At 42.3% G+C, this 27,807-nt stretch overlaps 1 protein-coding gene across 1 annotated transcript; it reads left to right on the top strand.

Moving 5' to 3' along the window:
• Positions 1-17,348: 17,348 nt before the first annotated feature.
• LOC146621283 (eosinophil peroxidase-like) lies at positions 17,349-21,980 on the top strand. The gene is made up of 14 exons (XM_085368287.1): positions 17,349-17,415; positions 17,681-17,765; positions 17,898-18,070; positions 18,169-18,301; positions 18,446-18,575; positions 18,687-18,893; positions 18,983-19,346; positions 19,441-19,601; positions 19,686-19,944; positions 20,022-20,192; positions 20,706-20,943; positions 21,047-21,246; positions 21,408-21,431; positions 21,562-21,980. Exons 1-14 carry the CDS (start codon positions 17,349-17,351, stop codon positions 21,978-21,980), a joined length of 2,631 nt encoding a protein of 876 aa, XP_085224413.1.
• The last annotated feature ends 5,827 nt before the right edge of the window (positions 21,981-27,807 follow it).

Raw genomic sequence — 27,807 nt, 5'->3', positions numbered from 1 at the left:
GAAATACATATTTCCAGCACCGAGAGATCCACAAGAAGACATGGCGATCACCGGATGGGCGTATATTCAATGAAATTGATCTTATCTGCATCAGCCAAAAATGGAGGTCGAATTGAAAAGCGGATGTTGGATCTGACCACCACCTACTCGGAGCAGAAGTCAAACTCAAATTTTGGAACCAAAGACAGCCAAATCACAATTCACAATAGAGAAGCTCAAGGACCTGACCGTCGTCAACGCCTTCACTTTAGAGCTGCAAAATCATTTCACCCTCCTTGGAGAAATGAAAAATGTTGAAGACCTCTGTACTGGCCTAAGCGATGCCACTGTGGAGTCCGCCCAAAAGTGCCCTCGACCAATGTCTACGAGAGGAGCAAGCTGGGTTCCGAAGCGGACGATTGTGCACAGAAAAGATTTTCGGCTTAAGAAACATTATCGAACAGTGCGTTGAGCACCAGCAACAACTCACCATCAATTTCGTCGATTTGCCTTCCATAGCACCCACCACAATTCAGAGTGGCGCCGTCAAACTTCACAACATCGTCGCATGCCAAAGACTCCGACTGGCCGGTCATATGGATGACACACTGATCCTAAGAACAGCGATGCGCTGGCAACTCTTGGGTGTTAAAAGACCATGAGGATGTCCACACAACACCTGGCGAAGGGCATTCCATCAAGACCTAAAGACATCGAACATATCGTTGGAAGAAGCTGAAGCCCGGGCACAAGATCGAACCTGGTGGTGTTCGTTTGCTGCCCGATATGCCCCATAAGGCATGGGAGGATCTAAGTCTAAGTAATGGGTTTGGATTGACATTATGAATGAAATGTGCAGTATCTGGAAGCAACCTGCCCCCTCCCCTTTCAACAGGTTGTGTGTGAGACTTCAGCAGGTTGGCGAGAGGAGGATGTTAGTAAAGCTGACATCCATTACGAACAACCCACATCACCCACTGCACGAGTATGTGAGTGGGCTGAGCAGCTCCTTTAATCAGAGACTGAAACACCCTCACTGCAGGAAGGAGCGCTTTCGCAGATCATTCATCCCAACAGCAGTTAGACTCTATAACTCCTCAATCATGATGTCATAAGTCACTGGACACTGTGAACATCCACGGTCACCACTTCATGCATAATGGACCTTCCATGTGTATGGAAATGTGCAGGTATATATGGTGCAATGATACACAAAATTCACGGTTCAGTTCGATACTTTGGTGTCACGGTTCGATATTTTTTCGATACAAAAAAAAATGTTCATGCCTTTTTAATTTGTCATTTATTAAATTTTCACGGCACATTCCGGACCACATCTTTGTGTGTTTATCATTTGTTTGAAGCCAGCTCACCTCCTGCAACCACTTTTCCGAGAATACGCGCTTCTTTTGTGGTTCGGACTTCTGACATTTCTTTGGAGGTGGAGGAACATCACAGTAATTTCTTAAAGGAGCTTCTTCGACATCTTTAAGAGTTCTAAACAAATCACTGTCCTCCTCCTGAAAATCTTATGTACGCAAACACACGTTGCAACTTCTTATCTTGTGCGCATTTTTTATTTTGACAGCGAATGCGCACCTGCGGACCACTTATTTGCAGCCCTGGTTATTTAGCTTGTCATATTGCAGCCACAGAAATTCTTTTGTCCATGAAACCATAAAGCTGCACTTTCTTTTTGCCTTATAGTCTGATTTGTCATAACTTTTCCGTTTTGTGGTAAGCTTTTCTTTGGCTGTCACTTCTTCACCCTGACCTGTCTTATTTGGCTCAGCAGAACTAAAATATATATCCTGCTGCTTTTGCACACGCACTCACATAACGCTCAGCGATTCTCTGCGCGATCAACCTCTCACATGTTTAAGCTTGCTGCGGGAGATTTCACTTGTCATGTTTGCATAGTAAGCTAACGATTGATAAGATGATGTCAGAGGAATTGGTGCGCAAATTATCATCACTCACCAATCAGTGCTGTCGCTCTCTATACACAGTTCACGCGATTGCAAAGTGAAAGCAAAAAACAAGCGCAAATTCAAACGCGATGTCACATATTGACAGTGGCTCACCGATGCCAATAACATAATTACCCAGCTACATTTCCGAAAGAATGCAAAAGCATTGACATATATTTTTCCTTCCTACGATAGGCCGACGGGCAGGGCAGAGATATATTTTGGTAGCCCGACTGGAAAAATCGCTAGCCCCGGGACGTCGGGCTAGCAATTTTGCAAGCCCTGTATCTGATTGAGGAATCACTCATCTTTGGAAAAGAGAGTTTATTACAGAGAAATGGCTCTTTCCAAAATAAAAGCTATACTATATGCTTCTTCTGGGCTATATTCTCAGCAGCATATTAAACATATAAGGAGAATCATGTGCTAACGGCTGTCTAAATGACTCGGGTAAAGTTTGTAGCATGCGTGCTTATTGTTTTTGTCTGCTTCCACTTGTCTTTGCACTAGGATGATGTCGGCGTAAATGTGCAGTCATATTCGTTGTGTTCCCACTAATGCTGTCAGCGTAAATCTCGTTGAAATGACGTTAACGCCACAACACGGCAAATCTCTGTTAACGAGCTAGCGCGGATCGCCCCGTGCATGGGGCTGGACGGCCAACATGTTAATGAGCTAACTGCGCTAACACACTAGCTCCCACCCATGTAATTGAGCATTGCGTGGCACATCCAACATACTGTTTTACTTTAGTCCATGACGCGCTTACCTTCAGGGTCATACGTCACATGAAAACCAAAATTGTTCCAAACGCCAGATCTGAATGAGGGTGGGGGAGGTTCAATTTGCCATGTTGCAAGGAGAGCTTAACTTCTGTCTCGCTAGCTTGCCCTGCGCTCAGTGAATCTGCGTTCGACTACTCCTCCTAGGCTGCACTGTCGAACGCAGATCCACTGAGAGCTCAACACAGACAGCATCGTCAGAAGGAAAGTTGATAAAATAAATCAAAAATTTTGTATTGTTCGATACATATGCGTACCGAACCGAAAGCACTGTATCGAACGTTTCAATATCGATACGAGTATCGTTGCACCCCTAATGTATACATATGTATATTTAGTGTGTACATGTGTGTGTGTACATGTCTATAAAAAGGAATAGTAGTGGTACAATAGCTATATCAAGCTATATATTTTATGTCTTCCATATTTCCAACTGTAACCTGGACGTGTGTCCCTCTATCTATAAAGAGATGATCTATACTGCTCGCCCAAGTGCAATGTCTACAATATCCGAATCTAGGTTTGGGAAGGAGATTGGCGGTAGCAACTCTGTAAGAGCAATGAGACTTCCAACCCACATAACACGCACGACCACAGGTTTATGAAACAAAGTTTGCTTTATATATTTCCTTTTGGATCAGTTCCCTTTGCTCATCCTCAATGTAGGGATACCTCCAAATGCAGTAACCATCTCAAATGCATCACAAAAATAATTGAAACAATCAAAATAGATGTAAGACAAGAAACACAATATTTCAACACCCCAAAGAAAAGGAAAAAGAAAAGAAAATAGCATGTGAGTGTCCAGTTCCTTATGGTGTCAGTTTATTCAGTTACCCACTGTCCTGGGTTAAGAACTGAAAACGACCTGAATCTCAGGCGGAGAAAAAGTAGCAAAAGAAAATGATAAGGTATCTCTCAGGTGGGCTTCCTTTTGTTTTTTTTTCCTACCGCCCTCCTGGTACGGCAGGCATCAACGTGTAGCGTCCTGACACAGAGAAGGCCTCCACAGCAGCAACAGTGTCTTAGACCCACGATACCAGCTCCTCACTTGGCACCCATGGAACTGTACCTCAAAAAAAAACCAGTCTGCACACAAATATGCAGAATGTTAGATGTCCACATTCCTTAAATGTCCTTGTTCCTAATGTCCTTGGTTCTTTTTGAAATATTAAAATAAATTTGCATCTTGTGACACATTAAAAGTAAACACACCGGTATTACTGTGCATCACCCGCAGTTACAGTAACAGCACAGCTATTGCACGTGAACTGCGCATAACCACTTAGCTGGCCGCGGCTGAACTAGCAGGCCCAAGAAAGTAAAAACATTAGACACTCATAATAAACAAAACTGTCACAACATTGCAATACTATGAAAACACATCTTAAACATCATTAAACACATTTACTACTATTCTGACTGGTTAGTTATTTTTTCCAGTGCATTGAACTGCAATAGCGGTGCTAAGTGAGCTAGGCTAACTCACCAGAATAGTTCAAAAAGTTCAAAGAAATACTCCGGCTCCTTTCAGGTAGGTACCCGTCTGTGGTTCACCGCTAACGACAGCTCTCTCACAAATGTTAATTAAACCTCTTTCCTCTCTTTCAACTGGAAAAAACCGTGCTCCGCGGCAGCATGGAGTTTTTCCTTGCCGTCCTTTTTCCTCTACACCACACCTTCACGCGCACGGAGCTGCAGACGGTGCCTTCAGGGCAAGCCCGGAAATTAAACTATCAGACAAGGACTACGATGCATTCAAAGAACCCTGTACTTCTGATTGCTGTAAATCTTACCAGGGTTACATTCTCCCCCTCTAGACTGCATGAGTCCCAGCATGCATACCTGCCCCTACCGGTACAGACACATGTGAAATAGCAGCCCCTAAAGCCTGAAAGAATGAACTAATGGCCAAGGTTAAAGGCTCCCCCAGCTCATCGTAGGTGAGTTTCCGAGGCGGACGTCTCTCCCTAGTAGAACGCCGGACACTTGCGTTCTCGGACTCTTGACTCTCAGATACTACATTGTCAGTGTCTGCAACTACAGGGTCTGTGGTGATGAGATCTGTGTTCTCTTCATCAGGTGAGATTTGTGTCACATCAGGTTCAGGAATATCAATGACAATATGGTCCGGAGTCCTACAGTGTGAAGTAGGATGTGTAACTGAACCACTATTCTCAGAGCTAACATAAGGAGTTCCTGGTTGAAGCTCGTGAGTAGGTCTTTCAGGTAAGTGTGCGGAACTTTGGGGCACAAAAGAAGGGGTGTCTGGGTTTAATACCCTGGAAACTGGCTGAGGCTCATTGAAGCCTCCTTCCCTCTGCAGGAAAGGACCCTTCGTGATGATTTCTGGCATCCATGTATTAGGATACAGTTCATCTTCATCACTGTACGACTCGTCCTCCTGACAATCAGTGTCCCCTTGCACGCCTTTTGTTGTTTTGCCCCTCAGTCTCATTTTCCTCGATGCGTCAGTGGAAGAACTTTGCTCTCTGATCTCAGTTACAGGTAGGAACCCGCACGGCAAAAGAAGGTCTCTATGCAACGTACGGTGTGGCCCCTCCCCTGTCTCAGGTTTGACTACATAAACAGGACTGTCGCTAATCCGTCTGACAACAACATGGATTTTCTGTTCCCACCGATCTGCCAGTTTGTGTTTCCCCCTGATATTCACGTTTCTCACTAAGACCCTATCCCCTTCTAAGAGTTCAGCTGCCCTGACCTCCCTGTCAAACCTAGCCTTGTTCTTCTCTCCCATCTTCTTGGCATTTTTAGCAGCTAATGAGTAGCTCTCCTGTAGGCGTTGACGAAGGCCCTTGACATACTCTGAGTGGGTCTTGTGACTTGCCATATCAGGTTGGATTCCCAGGACAAGATCAATCGGCAGTCTGGGCTGCCTACCAAACATTAGTTCGTAAGGCGAATAGCCTGTTGTACTGTTTCTCGTGCAATTGTATGCGTGGACCAGAGGTTTGACAAAATCTCTCCAATGATATTTGTCTCTTTCTTCCAGGGTCCCTAGCATACCAAGGAGGGTCCGGTTAAATCGTTCCACTGGGTTTCCCCGGGGATGGTACGGGGTGGTACGAACTTTGTCTGCTCCAATCAGTGTGCAGAGTTCTCTGATCGTCTTAGACTCAAAGTCCCTGCCCTGGTCGCTGAGCAGACGACTGGGGAACCCGTAGTGAACAATAAAGTTCTCCCATAAAGCCTTCGCAACAGTTCTGGCTTTCTGATCCCTAGTCGGCACCGCCACAGCAAATTTTGTAAAGTGGTCGGTGATGACTAAAATGTTTCTCGTGTCTCTATCATCCGGCTCAAGGGATAGATAATCCATACAAAGAAGTTCAAGTGGATAAGTAGCAGAAATGTTTTCCAAAGGCGCAGCCCTCTGAGGCACAGCCTTCCGCCTGAAACAGCGTTCGCACTTTTTGCACTTCTCCTCGATGTCTCTGGCCATTCTCGGCCAGTAGAACCTGGCACGAGCAAGCTGAAGTGCACGCTCAGAACCGAGATGGCCAACATCATCATGCACTCCTTGCAGTGCCCTCTCTCTGAACTGTTCGGGTAAGACCAACTGATACACCAGTTCGCCTCGCTCAGACCACTTCCTGTACAGGACACCATCCCTGAGTTCAAGTTTTTTCCACTCCCTAAAAAGAAGTTTGACATCGGGATGTTCAAGGTTTGTCTCTCTGAAACTGGGTTTTACAGCTCTCCTCACAAAGGTGATGACACGTGAGAGAGACGGATCATTATTTTGAGCATTACACCAGTCAGAGTTAGCCATGGATGGTAAAGTGTCCTCATCGAAAACATCAGGCACTACAGAAGGGTCGACAACAAGAGACTCCGCAATGACAGGCTGCTCTGAATGAGGGTGACGTTCATCTTTAACCATCACAAGATGACGTTGACATAATGCAGAGAACACCTCATGATCCATGTCATCTCCTGCTTCCATGAACCGTTTTTTCATGTCCTCTATTCTCTCTCTTTCTTTAGTGAAAGCTTCATCCTCAAGAGGCGGACCTTGAGGCCGCCGGGATAACCCATCTGCATCGCGGTTGGCCTGCCCTGCTCTGTACTTGATGGTAAACTGGTAAGTAGAAAGAGCGGCTAACCAGCGATGACCAGCAGCATCTAACTTCGCAGATGTCAAGACGTATGTGAGGGGGTTGTTGTCGGTAAGCACAGTGAAACTTGACCCATAAAGGAAATCACTGAACTTTTCACAAACGGCCCACTTTAAGGCCAAGAATTCGAGTTTGTGCGTAGGGTAGTTTCTCTCGCTCTTGGAAAGACCTCGACTGGCATACGCGACAACTCTGAGCTTCCCCTCCTGCTCTTGATAGAGCGCTGCCCCCAATCCATCGCGACAAGCGTCAGTATGTACAACATATGGTAGTTGTGGATTCGCAAAAGCAAGGATGGGCGCAGACGTCAGTTTCTTGATCAGGGTTCTGAATGCACTCTCACACTCTGAAGTCCACTCCTCACCGAGCGGTGCATTAGGGCTCACAAGAGTCGTGAAGCGTTCCCTCTTGTACACTTTGCCCCTTTTCTTTGGTGGATAGTAGCCTGCTGTCAGGCTATTAAGAGGTTTGGCTATCTGGGAATATCCTTCGACAAACCGCCGATAATACCCAGCGAAGCCTAAGAAACATTTAAGCTCTTTCCTATTTGAAGGACGAGGCCAGTCCCTCAAGGCGGATATCTTGTCAGGGTCAGTATGAACTCCTCGTGCATCCACGACATGACCAAGATACTTTACTGACGTCTTAAAGAAGTGACATTTCTCCGGAGAAAGCTTTAGACCGAAATCTTTAAGACGGTTCAGCACCTTCATGAGTCGTGCTTCATGTTCTTCCAATGTGTCTGAAAAGACAATCAAGTCGTCCAGAAACACCAATACCTCATTGAGATGCAAGTCACCGACACACCTTTCCATAAGGCGCTGAAAAGTGCTTGGTGCGTTCGTGACACCCTGAGGCATGCGATTGAATTCAAAGAAGCCGAGGGGACACGTGAAAGCGGTTTTAGGCTTGTCTTCTTCGGCCATCTCAACCTGGTAATAACCAGATTTAAGGTCCATGACGGAGAACCATTTAGCACCGCTAAGGGCAGCAAAGGTCTCCTCAATGTTCGGAAGAGCGTATGCATCTCTGATGGTTCGAGCATTTAGCTTCCTGTAGTCAATGCATAACCTGATAGAACCATTCTTCTTCCGGACCAAGACCACTGGGGATGCAAAAGGGCTCTGTGACTCTTTAATGATTCCTGCATCAAGCAGTTCTTTAAGATGCTCCTTGACTGCCTCCCTGTCACTGGGATGAATAGGCCTTGGCCTCTCCTTAAAAGGAGTCTCGTCATGTAGCCTGATGTGATGTTTCACTGCAGTGGTGTGACCATATGACAGGTCATCCACAGCAAAGACTTCTGGAATAGATCTAAGCTTGGTGGTGATACGATCTTTCCATTGTTCAGATATTGGTGAATCATCAAGATTGAACTCGAGGTTGTCACTGTCAGGCTTATTGTGATGAGAGTCACCTTTCACTGGTCCAAGTGATGTGACCTGCTGAGCTGCACATATTTGAGCAATGATGCATTTTGGCTGCAGCGTAACATCATGGTCACTAAGATTGCGCAGGACGACCGGGACCTTGCAGCTAGACTTAAATGGAATGTCCATCAGAGCAGCTTCAAGGAACACGCCACCTGGCAACCTGTGATGTTCATTGGGTTCAAGCACAAATGTGGTCTGACTGTTCCTTTTCAACCTGACATCACCTGTGATGCAGCACTTTTGTTTTGCAGGGATGGTGATGGGGTTTCCACCATGTAACCTGACAGGATGAGCATGGTTGTTGAGGTCATGGATCTGGGCAATATGCTGGAAGATCACTGCAAAATCTCTAGAGAAGAGTCTGCAAACAACCTCTGGACCATCCTGTTCAAGTACTTGTTCATAAAGTCGTAATAACACATTGGTACCAATCAACAGGGGGGTCCTGCTGTTGAACTGACACTCTGGCACCACAAGTGCTAACACGACTAGCTCCTCTTTCCTGCCAGGAACAGACAGCGGGAAAGTGACACGCGCTTCTATGTAACCAAGATAGGGGACCTGCTGTCCACCTGCTCCTTCGATTTCAAGAAGGGCATGAATTGGATGTATAGGTAAGTGAGACAGATGGTTCTTATGGAAACACTCGGACACTGTTGTAACTTGTGAGCCGGTGTCCATTATGGACTCACACTGTACACCCTCAAGAAAGACAGAAGCCGCACAACGAGGACCTACAAGCCCTGCAGGTATAGATCGCTCTGTGCAACGGTAGGTTTCAGTCATTGTGTGGGTTATGACTTTCTTCTGTGTTCCAGCACCATCAACTGATCTGTTGGGACAGGGGTTATCATCAACTGCAGCTCCTGGACGTCCCACAACAGGAGCTGCTACTAGTTTAAAGTGAATGGGGAAGCAGCCTGCTGAGCTAAAAACTTATCCTGCCTCTCCCGGAGTTCTGCATTTTTCTTGCGAACCAGTGCGGGGTTGGGTTCATTGGAGCAGTGAGCAGCAATGTGGTTGTCTTCCCCACACTTAAAACAAAACCACGGCCTCGGCATTCCAGGCACCTTAAGGCCCCTCTTCATGTTACTACTACTGATTGCAAAGCAGTCGGTCTTTTCAGTACTCTCTCTCTGATTTTGTGCTAGTTTTTCAACTTGCTTTGTCAGTTCAGCTATCTTGTTCTCAATATCAGAGGTTTCATCTCGCTTTGCTTTTACCACTAGGGGAGGATTACTATCATGAGTGAGGCTCGGTGGCTTTTTGTTTAGCTTTTCCAACTGTTTAGTTAGCTCATTTACTTTCTTTTCAAGCTTTGATGTCTCATTCGGCTTTGAGTTAGGCAGTGGGACAGGCTCACAGTCATAAGAGGGCATATCAAAAACATGGTGGGCATACATGTTAGCTTTCGAAGCACCTAAATGCTTTTTCATCCTATCTAGCTTTGTGGAACGGCGGTCTTCCTCAGTCCTCAGCATGAGGAGGAATTCAGGAAATGTTGGTGGATTTCCCTTTTTGCACTCTAACTGTAAGCCGATGATGATGCTCTGATCCCAACAGCCCCTACAAAACTGTCTGAGCAAATGATCATTGGAATTTCCAGCTGAGGCTCCCCCTCTAGAAATTGCTCTTATGAGGAGGCTATGGAGCCTGTTCAAGTATGTTGATGGCTTCTCTCCACTATCTTGGTTAGAGCCGAGAAATGCCGCAAACAACTCCTCTCCATCCTCCACAACACCAAAAGCAGAATCAAGTTGAGTGATGTAGACACTTGGTGGTGAAGAGATGCCAAGAGGCTTCACAACATCAGCTGCTGGACTCAGCAAGCTCTCAAGAATCCTTCTCACCTTGTGAGCATCATTCAAGGAAGGATCGTTAAGGAGAAGATCAACTTGGGTGTGCCATGTTTCGTAGTCCACCTCACCGTTTGGCCTTGGCATCCACCCAGAGAAGGTGCGCAACCTTATTTGTGGGGATGGTGAAGTGGTGGACTCACTTCGGATGACATGCTCCACAATCACTCTCTGGATCTGGGGGGGGTTAAAAACATCCTCACTGATGTGGACTGGGCTCGTTGGTAAACTAGCAGATGCACTATAAACATGTGAGGGCTCTGCAGGCTCATTTTGATCATTATTAGGTGTGTTAGCATTTTGAGCTGCATAGGGCTGTGTAGCATTACTGTGTACGTCATGTGATGTGCCCTGGTTCCCATGCAGTTCCTCCTGAAGCACATTCAAGAAACCTTTCCTGCCACTGCCTGCGACAGACTTTAGTTCGTCCAGGTATCTGCAAGCTATCTCCCTCCCCACCACTTCCTGACAAACATCTCTAATGGTCCTCGCAAACCACATCACAGCTGGGTCCTTTGGACTTGGTACGGTACCCAAAGTAATGGGGTCGATTCTAGAGATAGACCTGTCAGATGCATACTGGACCAGGGCTCTACCCTCTGGTTGTCCTGATTCGTCAGGGATCCTCACTAATTTAGAAATATCTCCATTAACTTTGAACACAGCAGTTATTTCCTCATCTGTGTATTCTGGTCCTATACCTGTTACATACAGGGAGTTTTGACCATTAACCTCAAAACGATTGCAAATATCCATACCTGACTCAGTGGAACAAATCTCAAAAAACGTGCGTAGTGTGGGGTGGAAGATCAGAAAGCTACTATTAACCAATCTCCTGGCTGGCTCGCCACTTTTTATGTAACCTGGACGTGTGTCCCTCTATCTATAAAGAGATGATCTATACTGCTCGCCCAAGTGCAATGTCTACAATATCCGAATCTAGGTTTGGGAAGGAGATTGGCGGTAGCAACTCTGTAAGAGCAATGAGACTTCCAACCCACATAACACGCACGACCACAGGTTTATGAAACAAAGTTTGCTTTATATATTTCCTTTTGGATCAGTTCCCTTTGCTCATCCTCAATGTAGGGATACCTCCAAATGCAGTAACCATCTCAAATGCATCACAAAAATAATTGAAACAATCAAAATAGATGTAAGACAAGAAACACAATATTTCAACACCCCAAAGAAAAGGAAAAAGAAAAGAAAATAGCATGTGAGTGTCCAGTTCCTTATGGTGTCAGTTTATTCAGTTACCCACTGTCCTGGGTTAAGAACTGAAAACGACCTGAATCTCAGGCGGAGAAAAAGTAGCAAAAGAAAATGATAAGGTATCTCTCAGGTGGGCTTCCTTTTGTTTTTTTTTCCTACCGCCCTCCTGGTACGGCAGGCATCAACGTGTAGCGTCCTGACACAGAGAAGGCCTCCACAGCAGCAACAGTGTCTTAGACCCACGATACCAGCTCCTCACTTGGCACCCATGGAACTGTACCTCAAAAAAAAACCAGTCTGCACACAAATATGCAGAATGTTAGATGTCCACATTCCTTAAATGTCCTTGTTCCTAATGTCCTTGGTTCTTTTTGAAATATTAAAATAAATTTGCATCTTGTGACACATTAAAAGTAAACACACCGGTATTACTGTGCATCACCCGCAGTTACAGTAACAGCACAGCTATTGCACGTGAACTGCGCATAACCACTTAGCTGGCCGCGGCTGAACTAGCAGGCCCAAGAAAGTAAAAACATTAGACACTCATAATAAACAAAACTGTCACAACATTGCAATACTATGAAAACACATCTTAAACATCATTAAACACATTTACTACTATTCTGACTGGTTAGTTATTTTTTCCAGTGCATTGAACTGCAATAGCGGTGCTAAGTGAGCTAGGCTAACTCACCAGAATAGTTCAAAAAGTTCAAAGAAATACTCCGGCTCCTTTCAGGTAGGTACCCGTCTGTGGTTCACCGCTAACGACAGCTCTCTCACAAATGTTAATTAAACCTCTTTCCTCTCTTTCAACTGGAAAAAACCGTGCTCCGCGGCAGCATGGAGTTTTTCCTTGCCGTCCTTTTTCCTCTACACCACACCTTCACGCGCACGGAGCTGCAGACGGTGCCTTCAGGGCAAGCCCGGAAATTAAACTATCAGACAAGGACTACGATGCATTCAAAGAACCCTGTACTTCTGATTGCTGTAAATCTTACCAGGGTTACACAACCATATTCATAATCACATACTGTGTATGCTACCATTGTATATAGTGTATTATCTTACTTTTTTCATTGATTGTACTTATTTGTATTTTTGCATTTCCTTCTGATATCTGTACCTGAGCTGAGGTGACGCAAAAATTTCCCCTTTGTGGGATCAATAAAGTCTTATCTTATCTTATCTTATCTTATCTTATCTTATCTTATCCTTCAGAATAGAGCAGTACATTGTTGAGTTCATACCATCAATGAAATGCAGCTCCCCAACACCAGCAGCACTCATGCAGCCCCACATAAGGACACTACCACCACCATGTTTCACTGTAGACACCATACATTTCCCCTTGAAATCCTCACCTTTATGACACCATACCGTTTTGAAACCATTTGTTCCAAAAACAGTGATCTTTGTCTCATCACTCCAGAGTATAGAGTCCCAGTAGTCTTCATCTTTTTCAGCATGGGCCCTAATTCTAGGTGTGCTTTTTTGTGTATGGACTTTAGGAGAGGCTTCCTTCATGGACGATACCCATGCATGCCATTCCTCTGCAATGTGCGCCGGATGGTGTCACGGGAAACGGTCACTCCAGTTTGGCTTTCTACTGCTTTAGCTAACTGCAGTGAACTTCCATGGTGATTTTCTTCAACCCTTTTCATTAGGAGACGCTCCTGTTGAGATGTTAACTTCTGTGGACGGCCTGGACGTCTCTGTAATATGGTTGCACTTCCATCTTTCCTAAATTTTTGGATCACTTTGACTGATATGTAATGTTTTGCTGATCTTCTTGTAGCACTCAACTTTTTTGTGTAAAGAAATTATTTCCTTTCTCAGATTTTGTGATATTTCTCTTCCATGTGGAGCTATTGCTGGCAGCATGAAATGGGAAGAGCTTTTCTTTGTTAAGTAATGCCCTTTTATCGTCACCTGTCTGCTGGACACCTCTTAAATAAATCATTAGACTCACCTGTGGTTGAATGCCTGTTAATTCAAATTTTGCAGTCTTGTGTGGATTTTCTCCTACGACTATAATTGGGGTGTACTCATTTTTGCAACATGGGCTTGAATGAGTTTTTAGGAAAATCATTTTTTGTGTGTGTGCAAATTAACAAATCTTTTTTTTGCAATCAGTGGCCCACATTTATGGCAGTATTTTGTATTATAGCATCTCATAGAAAATGTTGATTCTGAAAGAAAACTAAAGGTTTTCTGACAAATGTAAAGGGGTGTACTCATTTATGCTGCTGAGCACTGTATATTCCAGCTTGCTACCACACTTGAGTCTAAATAAGAACAAACTTTCACACATTAAGCAAACATAATTCTTATTCATTTGTCTTATTTGTCACACACACACACGCCCATGTAACAATACCAAAGCGGTTACATGCCTGTGGAAGGACCAGTCAGTTCTCTATGTTGGAATGAATTCATGTTATTTTTAGCTTGAGGAAACAGAGTGCAGAAAACCCCAGTGACTCAATTTAAGTACCTAAAACTGAATGTTTTGTAAGCTTACAATAGACTAGGCAGATTGATAATGTGAGTGCCATGTATGTTTTTTTGTGGTCACAAACATCTATTTTATCCCAGTAAAAATCCAGACACAGCCAATGTAATTATTAAATGATATAATCAAACCAAGTGCACTACTTCCAACCCCTTTGTTCTCCAATGTGTGCCTTTTCATTTGTGTGCCTTTCAATCAATCAATCAATCAATCAATCTATCAATCAATCAATCAATCAATCAATCAATCAATCAATCTTTATTTATAAAGCACTTTTCATACAAAAAAAATGTAGCACAAAGTGCTTTACATAGTTAAAAGCAGCCCACCCCACCCTCCAACTCACTCCCCACACTCTCATTAACATAAATGATAGTACTATATCTTGATAGTACTATATATATCTCTTCCAGCTTTCATGAGTGGAGAGAAATGGTAATTTCACAAGTTAACCTAACTGGCACATTTTTGGACTGAGGGAAGCTGCACCTGAAGAGAACCCAAGCAAGTCATGGGTGGGTGGGTTGGGGGCCGACATAAACTCCACACAGAAAGGCACCAGACTAAATTTGATATCTAGATAACCCTAATCCCAGGACCTTCTACTGTGAAGCAATGGTGTTACCACACTTCCACCATGCAGTGTTGGGGTCAGATGCGTAGAGCAAGCTGTTCCAGAGTTTACTTGTAGCTACAGCAAAGTTCTTTTTGTTTTAATCTGCTTCTGTATACAACCACAAGCATCTGGTCAGCTGACCTCAATGATTTTTTGAAAGCAAAAAGTTAAACGGAAAGGTAACAACTTCAAGCCAGTACAAATAAACCAGGAGGGGTAAAATGTGGTCCTGCTTGCATGTGTGGTTCAAGATACCAGCTTCAACATTTTGCAGCTATCCGAGACAGCCTAATGGTCAAATAAAAGCTGTCAAACATAAAAAGCCTGGATGAAATTAAGGCATGGATCACTTTCTCAAAACAGCACCTGAGGATGACTAAAAGGGAAACACATCTGCTAGCAAAGAGACTTCTGACAGCAGTCGAAAGTTCAACATGGATGGATTTGTTTTGTTTTTCATGTTTGCGTGAAAGCAGTTTGCAAAGAAGCACAGGTCAAAGCAGCTTTTTCCATTAATGTGTTACATTAATAATTGTACAATACTGCCTTGCCATTTTTGCTAATATTATTTGTCGAATATGTATGTCAAATATATAAAAAGGGATTTTTTGTGACATAAAAGTGACACAAAAAGTGACAATGATCCTTGGGAAACAAGTCATTTCTCTGCTTTCGACATAATTCTTTCGTAAATCATATTTTCTACATCCTGTTTATGAATCAAGAGAAACTTTCTTTAAACAAATTGTGAAAAGTTTTAATCGCCCGTGTTCATGCTTTGCTGTCGCCAGTGAATATTTGGACAGGTAAATTGTTGAGCAAATAAAATCAAGCAAGGCTACTGCGCACCGCACCCCAACAGCAAGGATGCAGCTATGGGTTTAAAATGAGAGCTCGGCTTGACCTTCAAAGTGCCAGCAGGGAGACTTAGTTTAAAACGATTATTAAATTCTTTACTTTATCAGGCTGTTTATCTTAATCTGTCTTAATAACCACTGGAACCAAGGCAGAACATTCGTTTTGCTTTATTTAACCATAAGTATGAAATTACTTAAGTATGAAAGTACTTAAATAAAAATGTAACCCACGTAGTTATTAAATTGTAGTTAAACAGACATATTGCTGTTTAAGACTAGGAGTTATTATTAGCCTATTAGATTTTAATCCCGTTCACTCTCACGTCGTTGTCCACGTAAACTGGAAAGTTTTAATTGCGAATGATGAATGGCGACATCTTCCTTCCCCGAGACTGAACAATAGGAGATGGCCTTACCTTGATTAGTTACAGGCATTGTTCCGAGCTGACTCAATGACACGATCTACCTGTCTGAGATGTAACCTCACCTGCAGGCAGTGGAGGAATTTCAGTACACTAAGATTAGCACAGATTCTCAAAGATGGGCAGCTTTTTTCTTTTTCTTTTTCTTTTCTTTTCTTTTCTTTTCTTTTCTTTTCTTTTCTTTTCTTTTCTTTTCTTTTCTTTTCTTTTCTTTTCTTTAAGATCCTGGTCGCCACATAGACAGGCGCACATTCATTTTCGAAAATTATATACTTTCCTCTATTTACAATCGCCAATTTAACTTGATAATACATGAGTTTTGCAGAAATTGTGCATCTTACTTTAGCTTATGTGGTTGCGTGGCCACGAGAAAAGTTAGTAGGCCGATGTGTAGCAACATCAATGTACATGATGGTTTTTATTCACCGTGCACGTGTTGGATAATTACAGAATGAACATAAAAACACACAAACGCAAATTTTGCAACATGACACAATTTTCTTTTTGTTGGACATTGACTAGTAGGATAAACAATACGAATGTAAATGGAAATAAGAATATCCAATATCCTTTTAAATTCGCAAAGTAACTTAACGTATATACGGTCACTGCTTGTGTTGACTGGGAGATGTTTTAGTTTATTGCAATTCTTAGTATGCAGGAAGTTGTTTTCTTAGTTCATTGTTTGTGCGCATTGTCATTAAATCTGGAGAATGTTTGTCTGGCATCGCTTATTGCTTATCTGACACCATCGTTTGACGAGCATTGTGCAAAAAATTATCGTTGACTGAAATAAAATAAAAAGCAGACAAAACGGTTTCAAGTTTATACTTTACCTAAAGCAACATTTGGATGCTACGTGTTACACAACAGAAATCGTGCATTTTGTGCAGCGGTATGCAAATGTGATCAGCTTTTTTGGTTTGGTAAAAACAACCTGACCCAAGTGTAAGGACCGATGTGAGAGAATAAATGGTGTACACTACAATCTGTATATCCATGATAATACAACACTTATGGTGAAATGTTGTGTTCTCTCAAAAATTATTTAATGGAGACACAAACAAATGTATGAATTAAAAAAGTAAAGACACTTATTTGTGAGGTTTTTCTCCCTCGTTTTAATCAAAACGCTTTAAATTTTTGGTATTATTTTGAAAATGTTGTTCTTATTCTTTAATACCATGACTAAACAAAGGAGGAAGACCCGCCTGTAAAGGTGACGGTCAGGAAGTAAGAACGAGAAAATTCCGAGCAAAATTCCTGCCTGCAGATGTTGCATGGGATGACGCACTTGTCCACTGGCCCTATAAAACACCTGAGCAGCGCAGACTTCTGACAGCTGCTGGTGGATGCCACAGGACATCAGAATACAGAAGGTATATGTCTTGTACACACACACACATGTAACAATAGAAAAAAGGTTACATGCCTGAAGAAGAACCAGTTATATATATATATATATATATATATATATATATATATATATATATATATATATATATATATATATATATATATATATATATAAAATTTACATTTTATTCTACTTTTTTCCTCAGAGATGAATCGGTTTCTCTGCCTTCTGGCTGTGGGCCTGTACCTGTGCTTGCAATGCCAGGTCAATGAAGGTGAGTACTAACTCTGTCTTCTGACAGCAGCATATAACGTTTGATGCATTCCTCACTCAAGTGAAATGATCACATGATTCTACCATTTGCCTTAGATATTTTCGAATTAATTTATGAGATGACAAAGAAATGTAAAAGTTTTATGCTTCTTCTTCTCTTCTGCATTTATATCTGTGTGTAACAAACATTTTCATGCAATAAGCAAAGTATCTTGCAGTCAGTGAAGCAAGGAGTGAATAAAAGCAAACATTTTCTCTTTTATCAGCACATTTGAGTCAGAGCTTCATTGAAAACACTGTGATGGCAGCAAAGGCAAAGGTGGATGCAGCCTATCGTTATTCAAGGCAACAGTGAGTCTCCAGACCTCTTAAACTACAGCTAAATCTTCAGACCCTGAACCAATGGGCACAGCAAAAATCAAAGTATTTTTCAAGGTATCCTACTTGAAACTTTAACAAATATGAATTCCTCACACATCACAGGAGCTTGGATCGCGTGAGAAGAAACGCACATTACGCTGATGTTGTGCGGCTAATGAAGCAGCCCAGAGGAGCATCCCGCATTGCTGTGCGCTCTGCTGATTACCTGGCTAATTCCTTGCAAATGATCACCGAAAGTCTTGAAAAGCGTCACAAGCGCTCCATCAATGCCACAGGTGTGTATTTAAAAATGTTCATTTAAATTTCAATTGGTAAATTTTCCATTTTACTTAAATGTTGAAGTTAATTAATTTTCATCGTCTGTCTTATTCAGATTTGATCTCTAAGGAAAATCTACAGGCCCTCATTGAACTGACAGGCTGCTCTCCACGTCGCCGCATCCCTTCTTGTAGGACAACTCAAAACTTGCACACATATCGCACTGCAAGCGGTGTGTGCAACAACATGTGAGACAATCATTTATCATTTCCAGAATAATTATTTCCCATTTTGTCCTGACAGTGATGCCTATAATTTGGGACTTGGGTGAGGTCTTTTGTTGGATGTTGTTTATCTTTATACAATATAGTGTATCTGCTTCTCTCATGTAGGAAAAACACCCGCTGGGGAGCCTCCAACACACCTTTTCTCCGCTTTCTCCCTGCTGAGTATGAGGATGGCACTTCTACACCTAAAGGCTGGACCCGTGATCAAGAAGTGAACAATCACATTCTTCCCCTGGTAAGACACTTTAGAATTTCATCTTTACTGGGCACACTCCAAAATGCTCTAAAGAAATATGTTCATGAAGCCTCTCTACACAGAATTCATTTTCTACACCCTCATACACAGGTGAGAGAAGTGTCCAACCGCATTTTGCCAACACCTACCGCTGACGTGCAGAGCGATCCACTCTACACTTTCCTGGTGACAATCTTTGCCCAGTTCACTGATCATGACCTGACCTTCACTCCTACTTCTCCTTCCATTGCTTCATTCAGTGACGGCATTGACTGTGGAAAGACTTGCACGCGCAGAGAGCCCTGCTTCCCCATTGATGTCAGTGCCACTGCATTACTCAGGGAAATACATATTTGCATTCAAATGCATGCAGAGTGAATGCTGAGTGTGTCTTGTCTTCCAAATAGATTCCTGAAAATGACCCCCGGTTCGGCAGTAATTCAGAGGATGAGTGCATTCCTTTCACCCGCTCAGCACCAGCTTGTGGCTCTGGAAACACTGGCTTCAACTTCGGTGCAAGCACAGTCCGCGAACAGATGAACACTCTCACGTCCTTCCTCGATGCAGGTGAAGTCTACGGCTCAGACGACGCCAAAGCTCACTCCCTCCGGGACCTCACCTCAGATAAGGGTCTTTTGAGGGTCAATGACATTTTTAATGATACCGGCCGTGAGTTTTTACCCTTCAGCTCTATGAGTATCAACATGTGTGCCACTCGAGCTCGCATTACGAATAACTCAAATGCGGAGGAGGTGCCTTGCTTTTTCGCTGGTGAGTACCATCAAATACACTGACTTTCAAATATCTCAAGTGCACACAGCCAACAAGACTTGTTTTTTCCGCTCTAATATCATGTAATTTTAAGGTGACGATCGCGCCACTGAGAACAACGCACTGGCCGCTCTGCACACTGTCATGTTACGTGAACACAACCGACTCGCACGTGCTCTGGCCTGTCTCAATCCACAGTGGGATGGAGAGAGACTCTATCAGGAGGCTCGCAAGATTGTGGGCGCCTATTTCCAGGTTAGTGAGGAGCTAGACTTCCTGAAGTATTTTAATTACACTCATTATTCAATTACACTGCTGAGTTTCTCTTTGGTCTTTTAGGTGATGACATTCAGAGACTTCTTACATCACATTGTTGGTCCAGACGTCATTGCAGAGCTGCTGTCCACCTACCCTGGCTACGATGAAGACGTGAATCCCGGGATCGCCAATGTATTTGGCGTAGCTGCCTTCCGTTTTGCTCACCTGATGATTCAGCCAATCATTTCCCGTCTTGATGAGCAGTACGAGCAGCACCCTGAATACCCCAGCGATCTGCTGCACAGAGACTTCTTCACACCATGGAGAATGATCTTTCAAGGTAGAGACGAAATCTTTAACTTTTTAGTTCTATCGTCGAGGATTTTCAAAACTGAAATGATTTTGTGTGTTTCTCAGGTGGTGTGGACCCTGTCATGAGAGGGCTAGTGGGTCGCCCAGCCAAACTGAACACTCAGCAGCACATGATGTCTGAGGAACTGACGGACAGGCTGTTTAAGTTCTCCTCTAGGGTGGCACTGGATCTGGGTTCACTGAACATGCAGAGAGGAAGAGACCACGGAGTCCCTGGTATTTGTTTAATCTTTATAAATATAAGTATATTCAATCTGACAAGAGAGAACTGCAGTCCTTAAATATAAACCATAAACCTACTTTTTTGATTCATTTGATTGAGTATGTTTGATAGAAATTACTTGCTACAATAATCTTTATTTTCTTTCTTTATGTTATTTTAAGGTATTTTTTTTACTTAGTTATTTAGCTAATTATATATTATTCATATTATTTGTACTTCTATTGTTAATGAAACTTTGCAATTTCATTTTTTTCTTTAAAAAATTCCTATCATTGCATGTCAGTAATCAGTGAAGGACTTTAAGCTACTCTACCTTGCATGGAAAGTACTATACAAACAGTCAAAGGAGCTTGCAAAGAAAAGCGTCTGGACTTCTTTAAGTTACAAACACATTTTGATAGATTTTTTTGACTGATTAATATAATTAAGTTTGCTTAATCATTCGAGGCCTCTGATGAACATGCATAGAAGATGAACTGTCCTAAACTGTGCTTAATCCTTTTCAGGCTACAACAAGTGGCGCAAGTTCTGTGGACTGTCGCAGCCACAAACTCTTGAGGACCTGGCTGCAGTGCTGAACAATACAGATCTGGCACAGAGGCTGCTGAATCTCTATGGCACCCCTGACAACATTGATGTGTGGCTTGGAGGAGTGTCAGAGCCATTTGTCCATGGAGGACGAGTGGGACCTCTGTTTGCCTGCTTGATCGCAACTCAGTTCCAAAAGATCCGTCAGGGAGACCGGTAAGCAGAAGGAAAACAAAGCGAACACTGTTGAGGCTCAGGGGGCTGTGTTAGCCTTACTGTTGGATTTGGTCTTTAAACTTTAAACGTTGTCCCATTTCAGACTTTGGTGGGAGAATGATGGAGTCTTCACTGAGGCTCAGAAACGGTCACTGAGGCAAACATCAATGGCTCGTATAATCTGCGACAATACCGGTATCACTGAAGTCCCTGAAAACCCCTTCCTGTTCCGGCCTCGAGGGAATGGCTACACCCAGTGCGAGAACATCCCTAAGTTCGACCTCAATCCATGGAAGGAGGGTGGTGAGTCCTTGATGTGAAATTAGACTCCAGACAGTCAGTGACATTGGATTATTTAGGAAATAATTATTTTTGCTTATCTTGCATGTCACTAATCAGTGAAGCACTTTAAGCTACTCTTAAAGGATTTTGGACATACTGATTTTTACCTTTTTTTTTTTAAGATTCAAGTTCAGAAGAAGATCCAGGTAAACCTCTCACTTATTGTTCTATATTATATTGTCCATGCATGTTCAAATTTATATTAAAGTATTACATGTAGCTTATATTCAAGTTTACAGGTTATTTCGTTATAATAGCACTTATGTTATTTTTCAGAAACAGAACCACCTTTTACCCCTAGCCCCCCTGAAAACCAACGGAACATTGCTTTCTCAATGCGACTTGGCAGCAACTCCCCCAACGCTGGCAATCCAATCATTTTCCGTGAAGTGATCTACAATGGACAGAACGGCTACAACACTCAGAATGGGATCTTTACATGTGAGACCCCGGGTGTTTATGAGTTTGAGTTCAGCCTTACGATTTTCCAGAGGTCTGCCAATGTGGATCTGGTGCGCAACGGGAACCGGATTCTTCACTCATTCACCACAAAGCATACCGGTTACCTGATGGCCAGTGGAAGCATTTATGTTCAGCTTGAGCGTGGTGACAGGGTCTGGCTGGTTGCTCGTAACAGTGCCAATGGCATCACTAGTAACAGCTACTTCAACGGGCATCTGCTATTTGAAGTGTAGGATGTTTACTAATAGACAGCATCCTCACAACAATGCCCAGTTTTTTTTGCATGTCTTTTGTTTAACTTGCACCTTTTAAAAGGCTGCCTTTAGGTTATGATAATTCTAACTAACTATTATAATCATTTTGTAGGTTACTAAGATTAAAGTGACCCCAATCTAAATCCCTTAACCTCCTTGACCTGGCGTCCACATATGGGGACATCACATTTCGGGTTGTCTAGACCACAACACTAAATTTTGCTCTTTCAAATGAGCCATATTGCTCAAACAGGCACCATTGTTGTTTCTCATTTTGATTTTGTACTGAGGAAAAATGCTGCTGTGTTCAGACACCAAATAAAGAGTTCAATTATGACACTACAAATCTCAAATAGCAAAGAGAAATTTAAAATGAAAGAGTTGGGGTATTAGGAGGTTAAAGATAAAACAACTGAAACATGCTGTGGTTAATATGTTGCACTCTTTAAATGTTTTAAAGATTTTCATTTAATGAAGAAATATGTACAATCCATTGATACCTGTGCTTGCAAAAAGGGATGAAGAAGTTTGTTGTGAAGATTCATTTTAATCGTGAATGATTTGTTCAATCTTGTCTTTTAAATTCCTGAAGATTTATTGTTTTTCATCCTTTTCCTAAATCACATAAGAGATATTTCAAAGATCATGCATTTATTCATAAACATTTATGACTTTCAGTTCCTAATAAATGAAAATTAAAATGAGCAACTAGATGTTTTCTTTTGATCCGTCCAACTCTGAAAGTCAGAGCTGAATGCTCCATGCAGACCAGGAGATGGCGTTGTCGTAGAGGCTTTTAAATTACAGGAAACTAGGCAGACGCGCAACCACGTGGATCAAATTCACTGACTTTACTAGAATGTTGTGATTATGCTGATTCTTGAGTTATTTTAACTCAATCTGTATGAAAATAGATGATTCTTTAAAAACATAACACTTAATTTCGTTTAATGTTTCCTTTAAACAGTTTGAAAGTTTGTGATAGTTTCATTAGAACAAAGAAACAAAGCAGATTGATCTTTCAAAGATGACTAAAGCAAAAGAAAATATAATATATTCTGGCGGTATTTATCCCCGTGTTTCTGAAGAGATGAACCCAATTCAGTAGTTGGTAAATCCTTTTCAAAGCCAAGTTTCTCTTATTGTAAAAATAAATTATCTAAACTATTACAGATCATAAACGCACGCTCCCATGAAGTGGTCCGCATTCAAAAAGGGGTTTTCTATTATAAGTTCATGTCAGAATTTGCAGCCTGACAACAAGTACAAAATTTCTCAAATAAAGAACTCAAATCAAATTTTAAATAGGAGGTACGTTATCGACTTAATTTACATAAAGCACTTCACCACTTTGAGACTGAGAGTTTAAAAGCATTCTTTAATCATTTGTTTTACATTTACTTATCGCAAAGGTTTGGAATAGTTCTTTTGTTTTGTTTTGTTTTGTTTTTTTGTTTGTTTTTGTTTTGTACTTTCAAAGGATGCACATTTTACACTTTAATGAGCGAAAGTAAAATAGCGTTAATGCAACACCCGTGCATTTTACACTATTAAAAATTTTCATCTCAATTTTCATCTCAACTGCAGATGTGTCCAAACATCTGCAGTTGAGATGAAAATTTTGCAGTAATGTGTTGGGCAGATGTTAACTGCACTGATATCATGAAGCCAATTTGCAGTGAAAACCCATTTTGATCAAACAGCCTATAACAGTCATGTGGGGGATTTATTCAGATCTTCGCGCACAAACAGACGGTCTTCTCTCTGTGTTATTGAAACTAGCTATGGACCAATCCCTGTTTTCCATTTGGCTTGCAATATTTTATTCTATATAGGGGAGACCGGGGATAGTTGTAACATTTTTGACATTTCTGTCTGTAAATTGGAGCTCGTTTAAGGTAGTGGATTCAAAATGTAATGCAAAGTATTTACATGTCTCTGCTATTAAATAGTGCAGCTATTTTCTCTGCAGCACAATTACCCATTGCATGGTATGGTCTCAAACACGAAGAGTGAAATGTTACAATTAACCCCATAGTCTGGGTTAGTTGCAACATATCCTGGGGTGAAATGTAACACAATGAAATAAGGGTACTAACAAAACATTAACGTGTAATCTTTGTTTATTCAACACATGAATGCACTTAGAGCCATTTATGTAATTATGTGTGTGTGTGACAGAATGCAGAAATCTAGCTTTTGAACATATTCCAACCCCCCAAAAAGACAAATTATGGAATTTTCTGCAACTGAATATTTCATTAATTTTGGTTGGTCTTCCTTGAGTTTGGCCTCATTGGCTCAGTGGGCATTATAACCTACAGCTCTTGCACCAATTTTGAACATAACAATGAAGCTGAAAAAATGTAGTTGTTCACCAGCATCGCAATTCCATTACTTTTTATCATGGCTTACCTTGGTGTGGTTTGCAAAGTGCTTCAGAAAGATGAGGAAATCTGTTTCTTGCCCCCATCCTGATTTATTTCCACTACCAGTACTTCCTACTGGTCCATCTCTGACACAGTGGTCTGCATAATGTATGTGTGGGAACACAAACAGTGGAGGAATTGTGTTGCCAATGGCATTAACCGCATATACAAATGCGACCAGTGAACCTCTCTCTGCTGATGTCGTTGCCCCAACTTGTTTAATATGGGTTAAAGTAATAGTGTGGTAAGTTGCAACATCTGCATTATTGTTACAACTAACCCAGACTGTTGCTGTTACAACTGACCCAGACTCCTATAGCCATGAACTAGCTAACATTACAGCCAACGGCTAAAACATTAGCACTAAAGACCTACACAGAATACATCCCCATAGACATACAAATAACATAATTTAAGTTTGATGAGTTTAACTGCAAAGCAGATAATGCTATTACAAATTGAAATAAAGTAGAAAAACTTACTTTTTGGCATACAAATCACTTTTTTTCATGTTAAATTGTCTGTGTTTGACAAAATGTGCTGATTTTTCACATGTGATAGCAGAACTGAATTGGGCATGCACAGGATGAGTCACATCATTTGAAACTTAGCCCTGATTGGAGAAATTGGAAGTGTTACAACTGACCCACGTTACAACTATCCCCGGTCTCCCCTACAAACATTAAACAGAACTTAATCCGAATGTTTGGGGAAACTTTAGCTGGGTGATGTGCTTAAGGAAAGAAAAGTGGCCTCAATTGCAGATGCCGACACTTCTCCCGGGGATCTGCGTCCTTTCCTAAATAAATAAACAAACATATAGCGATCGATTAGGGACGTGGAGGGTCGCATTAGCGCTGTTGTTTTCTGCACAGTGGAGAGGAGGGACAGAAACCAGCTGCAGCGTCTGCGACTCCCCCTTACGCACAAGCCACGCCCCTCCTGCCCTCCCAGGACACGGTGCCATCCGTGCAGAGTGGATTTGGTTGTCCCATGGGAGCAGGGGAATTCTGGGGAGGACGAACGGCACACGATACCCCATTGTTTGGTTTAGCAGTCACCAACCCCCCCTCTCCACACCTCTCCCCAGCTCCTCCCTAAAACGCACGGCCTGACCGTCTCAGTGGGTTAAATTGATTAGAAAGACGTTTGCGGTCTGACTAATCCCCCATTCTCGCTCCGGCTCCCTGCTTCACCGAATTACAAAAGCCACACATTTAGAAAGTCTTGCGGGTTGCGATAATCGCGGCCGAGCCTCTCACACCTGCGGGGCTGAAGAGTCGGGGCAGGCCGGACAAGTCAATACTAGACGAACTCCCAAACACACAGGTTACAGCAGGAAGATTTCGGTTAATGATCTGCATGGTCTTTTTCTTCTGTTCAATTCTCAAGGTGCACAAAAGCCTAAAACCATGAACATTAAATTATAATCGACAATACTCCTGTACAGTAATTTAAGTTATTTTCCATTTATTTGGAGGAACTTTTTTTCTCAATTATAGTTAAAATCGGTTTTCTTAAAAGAGTCAATGATACAATACTTTTTTAAAAGTATTTTTGAAGATTCTTTATTGACTCCATGCACATGTAGAGGATTTTCACAGAAGAGCTTTGTGTCATCCTCTTATCATTTTTTTTGCCTGCATTTAAAAATTTCGAGATCCTCCCCTGCTTAACATTACACGTGGCCCATCACGATGACAAATTCTGTAGCACTTACACCAGAGGAACTATTAAAAACTTGTCATTTAAATAGTAAACAAATAGATCGTTACACGCACACACACAAGCATACAACAAAACGTCAATTCCATACAATCTACATCTTAACATTTAAAGAGCACATCCTTGTCGTTTCCTTGAGATCTACAGGAATTTTATCTTTCGCCTCTGTGTCATCATGTATAGATTTTGTCATGGTTTTAGGGTTAAGTAGAGCTGTCAGTCATTTTAGGAAAAGTGTGTGAGGGAGACGGCGACAGGGCGGAGACTCGGCAGCAGGATTCCCCAAGACTGCTTTCATAATTGGGGGAACATCTGACTTTGTCCCGCGCTGGCAGATGGTGAGCTGAGGCGCGATCCAAGGGGGGAGATTTACATTCATTGTCCAGGCGCACAAACTCCACATAGAGACAATAGTCTCGGTAAGGGGCAGAGAGCCCGCGTTGGGGGGGGGGGGGGGGGGGGGGGGGGGGGGGTAACTTTCCCTTTCATAGCCAGACGAATGGAAGCGGAAATTAATTTTATTCCCCCCCAAATGTAACCCAAAAGCATTGGACATACAACCCAAATTTGACTTTAATGAAAGTAATAACAGATCAGAAAGCACGAATGGTAAAATGAACCCATCAGCACTGTGCTTGGTTTCTTTAATATGAGCCAGTAACGAAATCATCAGATGGAGCAGCAAAGGAAACTTTGTCAGACTCTCAAAACTCGTAAGTTCGTGTATTCCATTTTTTCTGCGGACTACAGAGGATGGTAATCATGTTTGTTAACAGCATTATTTGTAACGGGTCTCATGACTAGGTTGGATTTGTAGAGACAGTCTGTCGTATTGATTAAGAGAACTCATTTCGGGCACTGTCAGGCAGCGCTTCAAACGCCAATCAGAGTGCAGCGTCGTCGGCTGCTGGCGGAGATTGATGGACCAACCAGACGGCCATTGTTGCTGCTGACACTGATGCGATGCGTCCTCAGCGGAATCACCGCGTTCAAAGGAGCAGACGGTCGAGCTGCTGAATGCGTGCCTGTCGAGAGCGCACTTGTGTTAAATGTTGACTTGAATGAATAGACCAAACAGAACTGGCTGTACGGGCTTTTAAGGGCAGTATAGCTGCGCAGCATGTACAAGACAATCTGAAACCAAACGCCAGTAATTGTTTTTTAAATACACAAAAGCGCCCAGAAATTCTTAAAGTGAGCAAAGTTTTTTTCTTTTCCCCCCTAACGTAACCTTTCACGTACCTTTTAATAAAAGATTTCGATGACTACACTCCTACTTCTGCCACACACACAAAGAAAAAAAAAGTGAAATATAGTATACACACTAAATTCTTAAATTAACACCGTTTCTTCATTATAAATGTTTTATTGTGGTTTTATGTGATTTTTATCTAGGGAAACTTCTCTGTGTTTAAAAAAGTTTGCTGCTGGAGTCACAGGTTGGATGCTGAATCTGGCAGCAGACCAAACAAGGGATGCACTTTGCACCAATGAGAGCACCCATTTCAACAATCCCATATGGCATCGAGGCCCCGCCTCCACGCCCCATCCCAGCTGAGGGTCTCATTCATGCTTCAACACAGTCGTTCGCTACAAGCTTCCTGGCCCTCGGATCAACTGGTTTGATTCGATTTGGCCCTGTGACAAAGGAA

This window comes from Diplotaxodon limnothrissa, linkage group LG12 (genome assembly GCF_057381915.1).
Source record: "Diplotaxodon limnothrissa isolate DT_005_m linkage group LG12, D_limnothrissa_male_GT1.1, whole genome shotgun sequence".
Lineage (NCBI taxonomy): Eukaryota > Metazoa > Chordata > Actinopteri > Cichliformes > Cichlidae > Diplotaxodon > Diplotaxodon limnothrissa.
The sequence above is the reverse complement of the archived record's forward strand: the minus strand, read 5'-3'. Positions and strand labels throughout refer to the sequence as shown.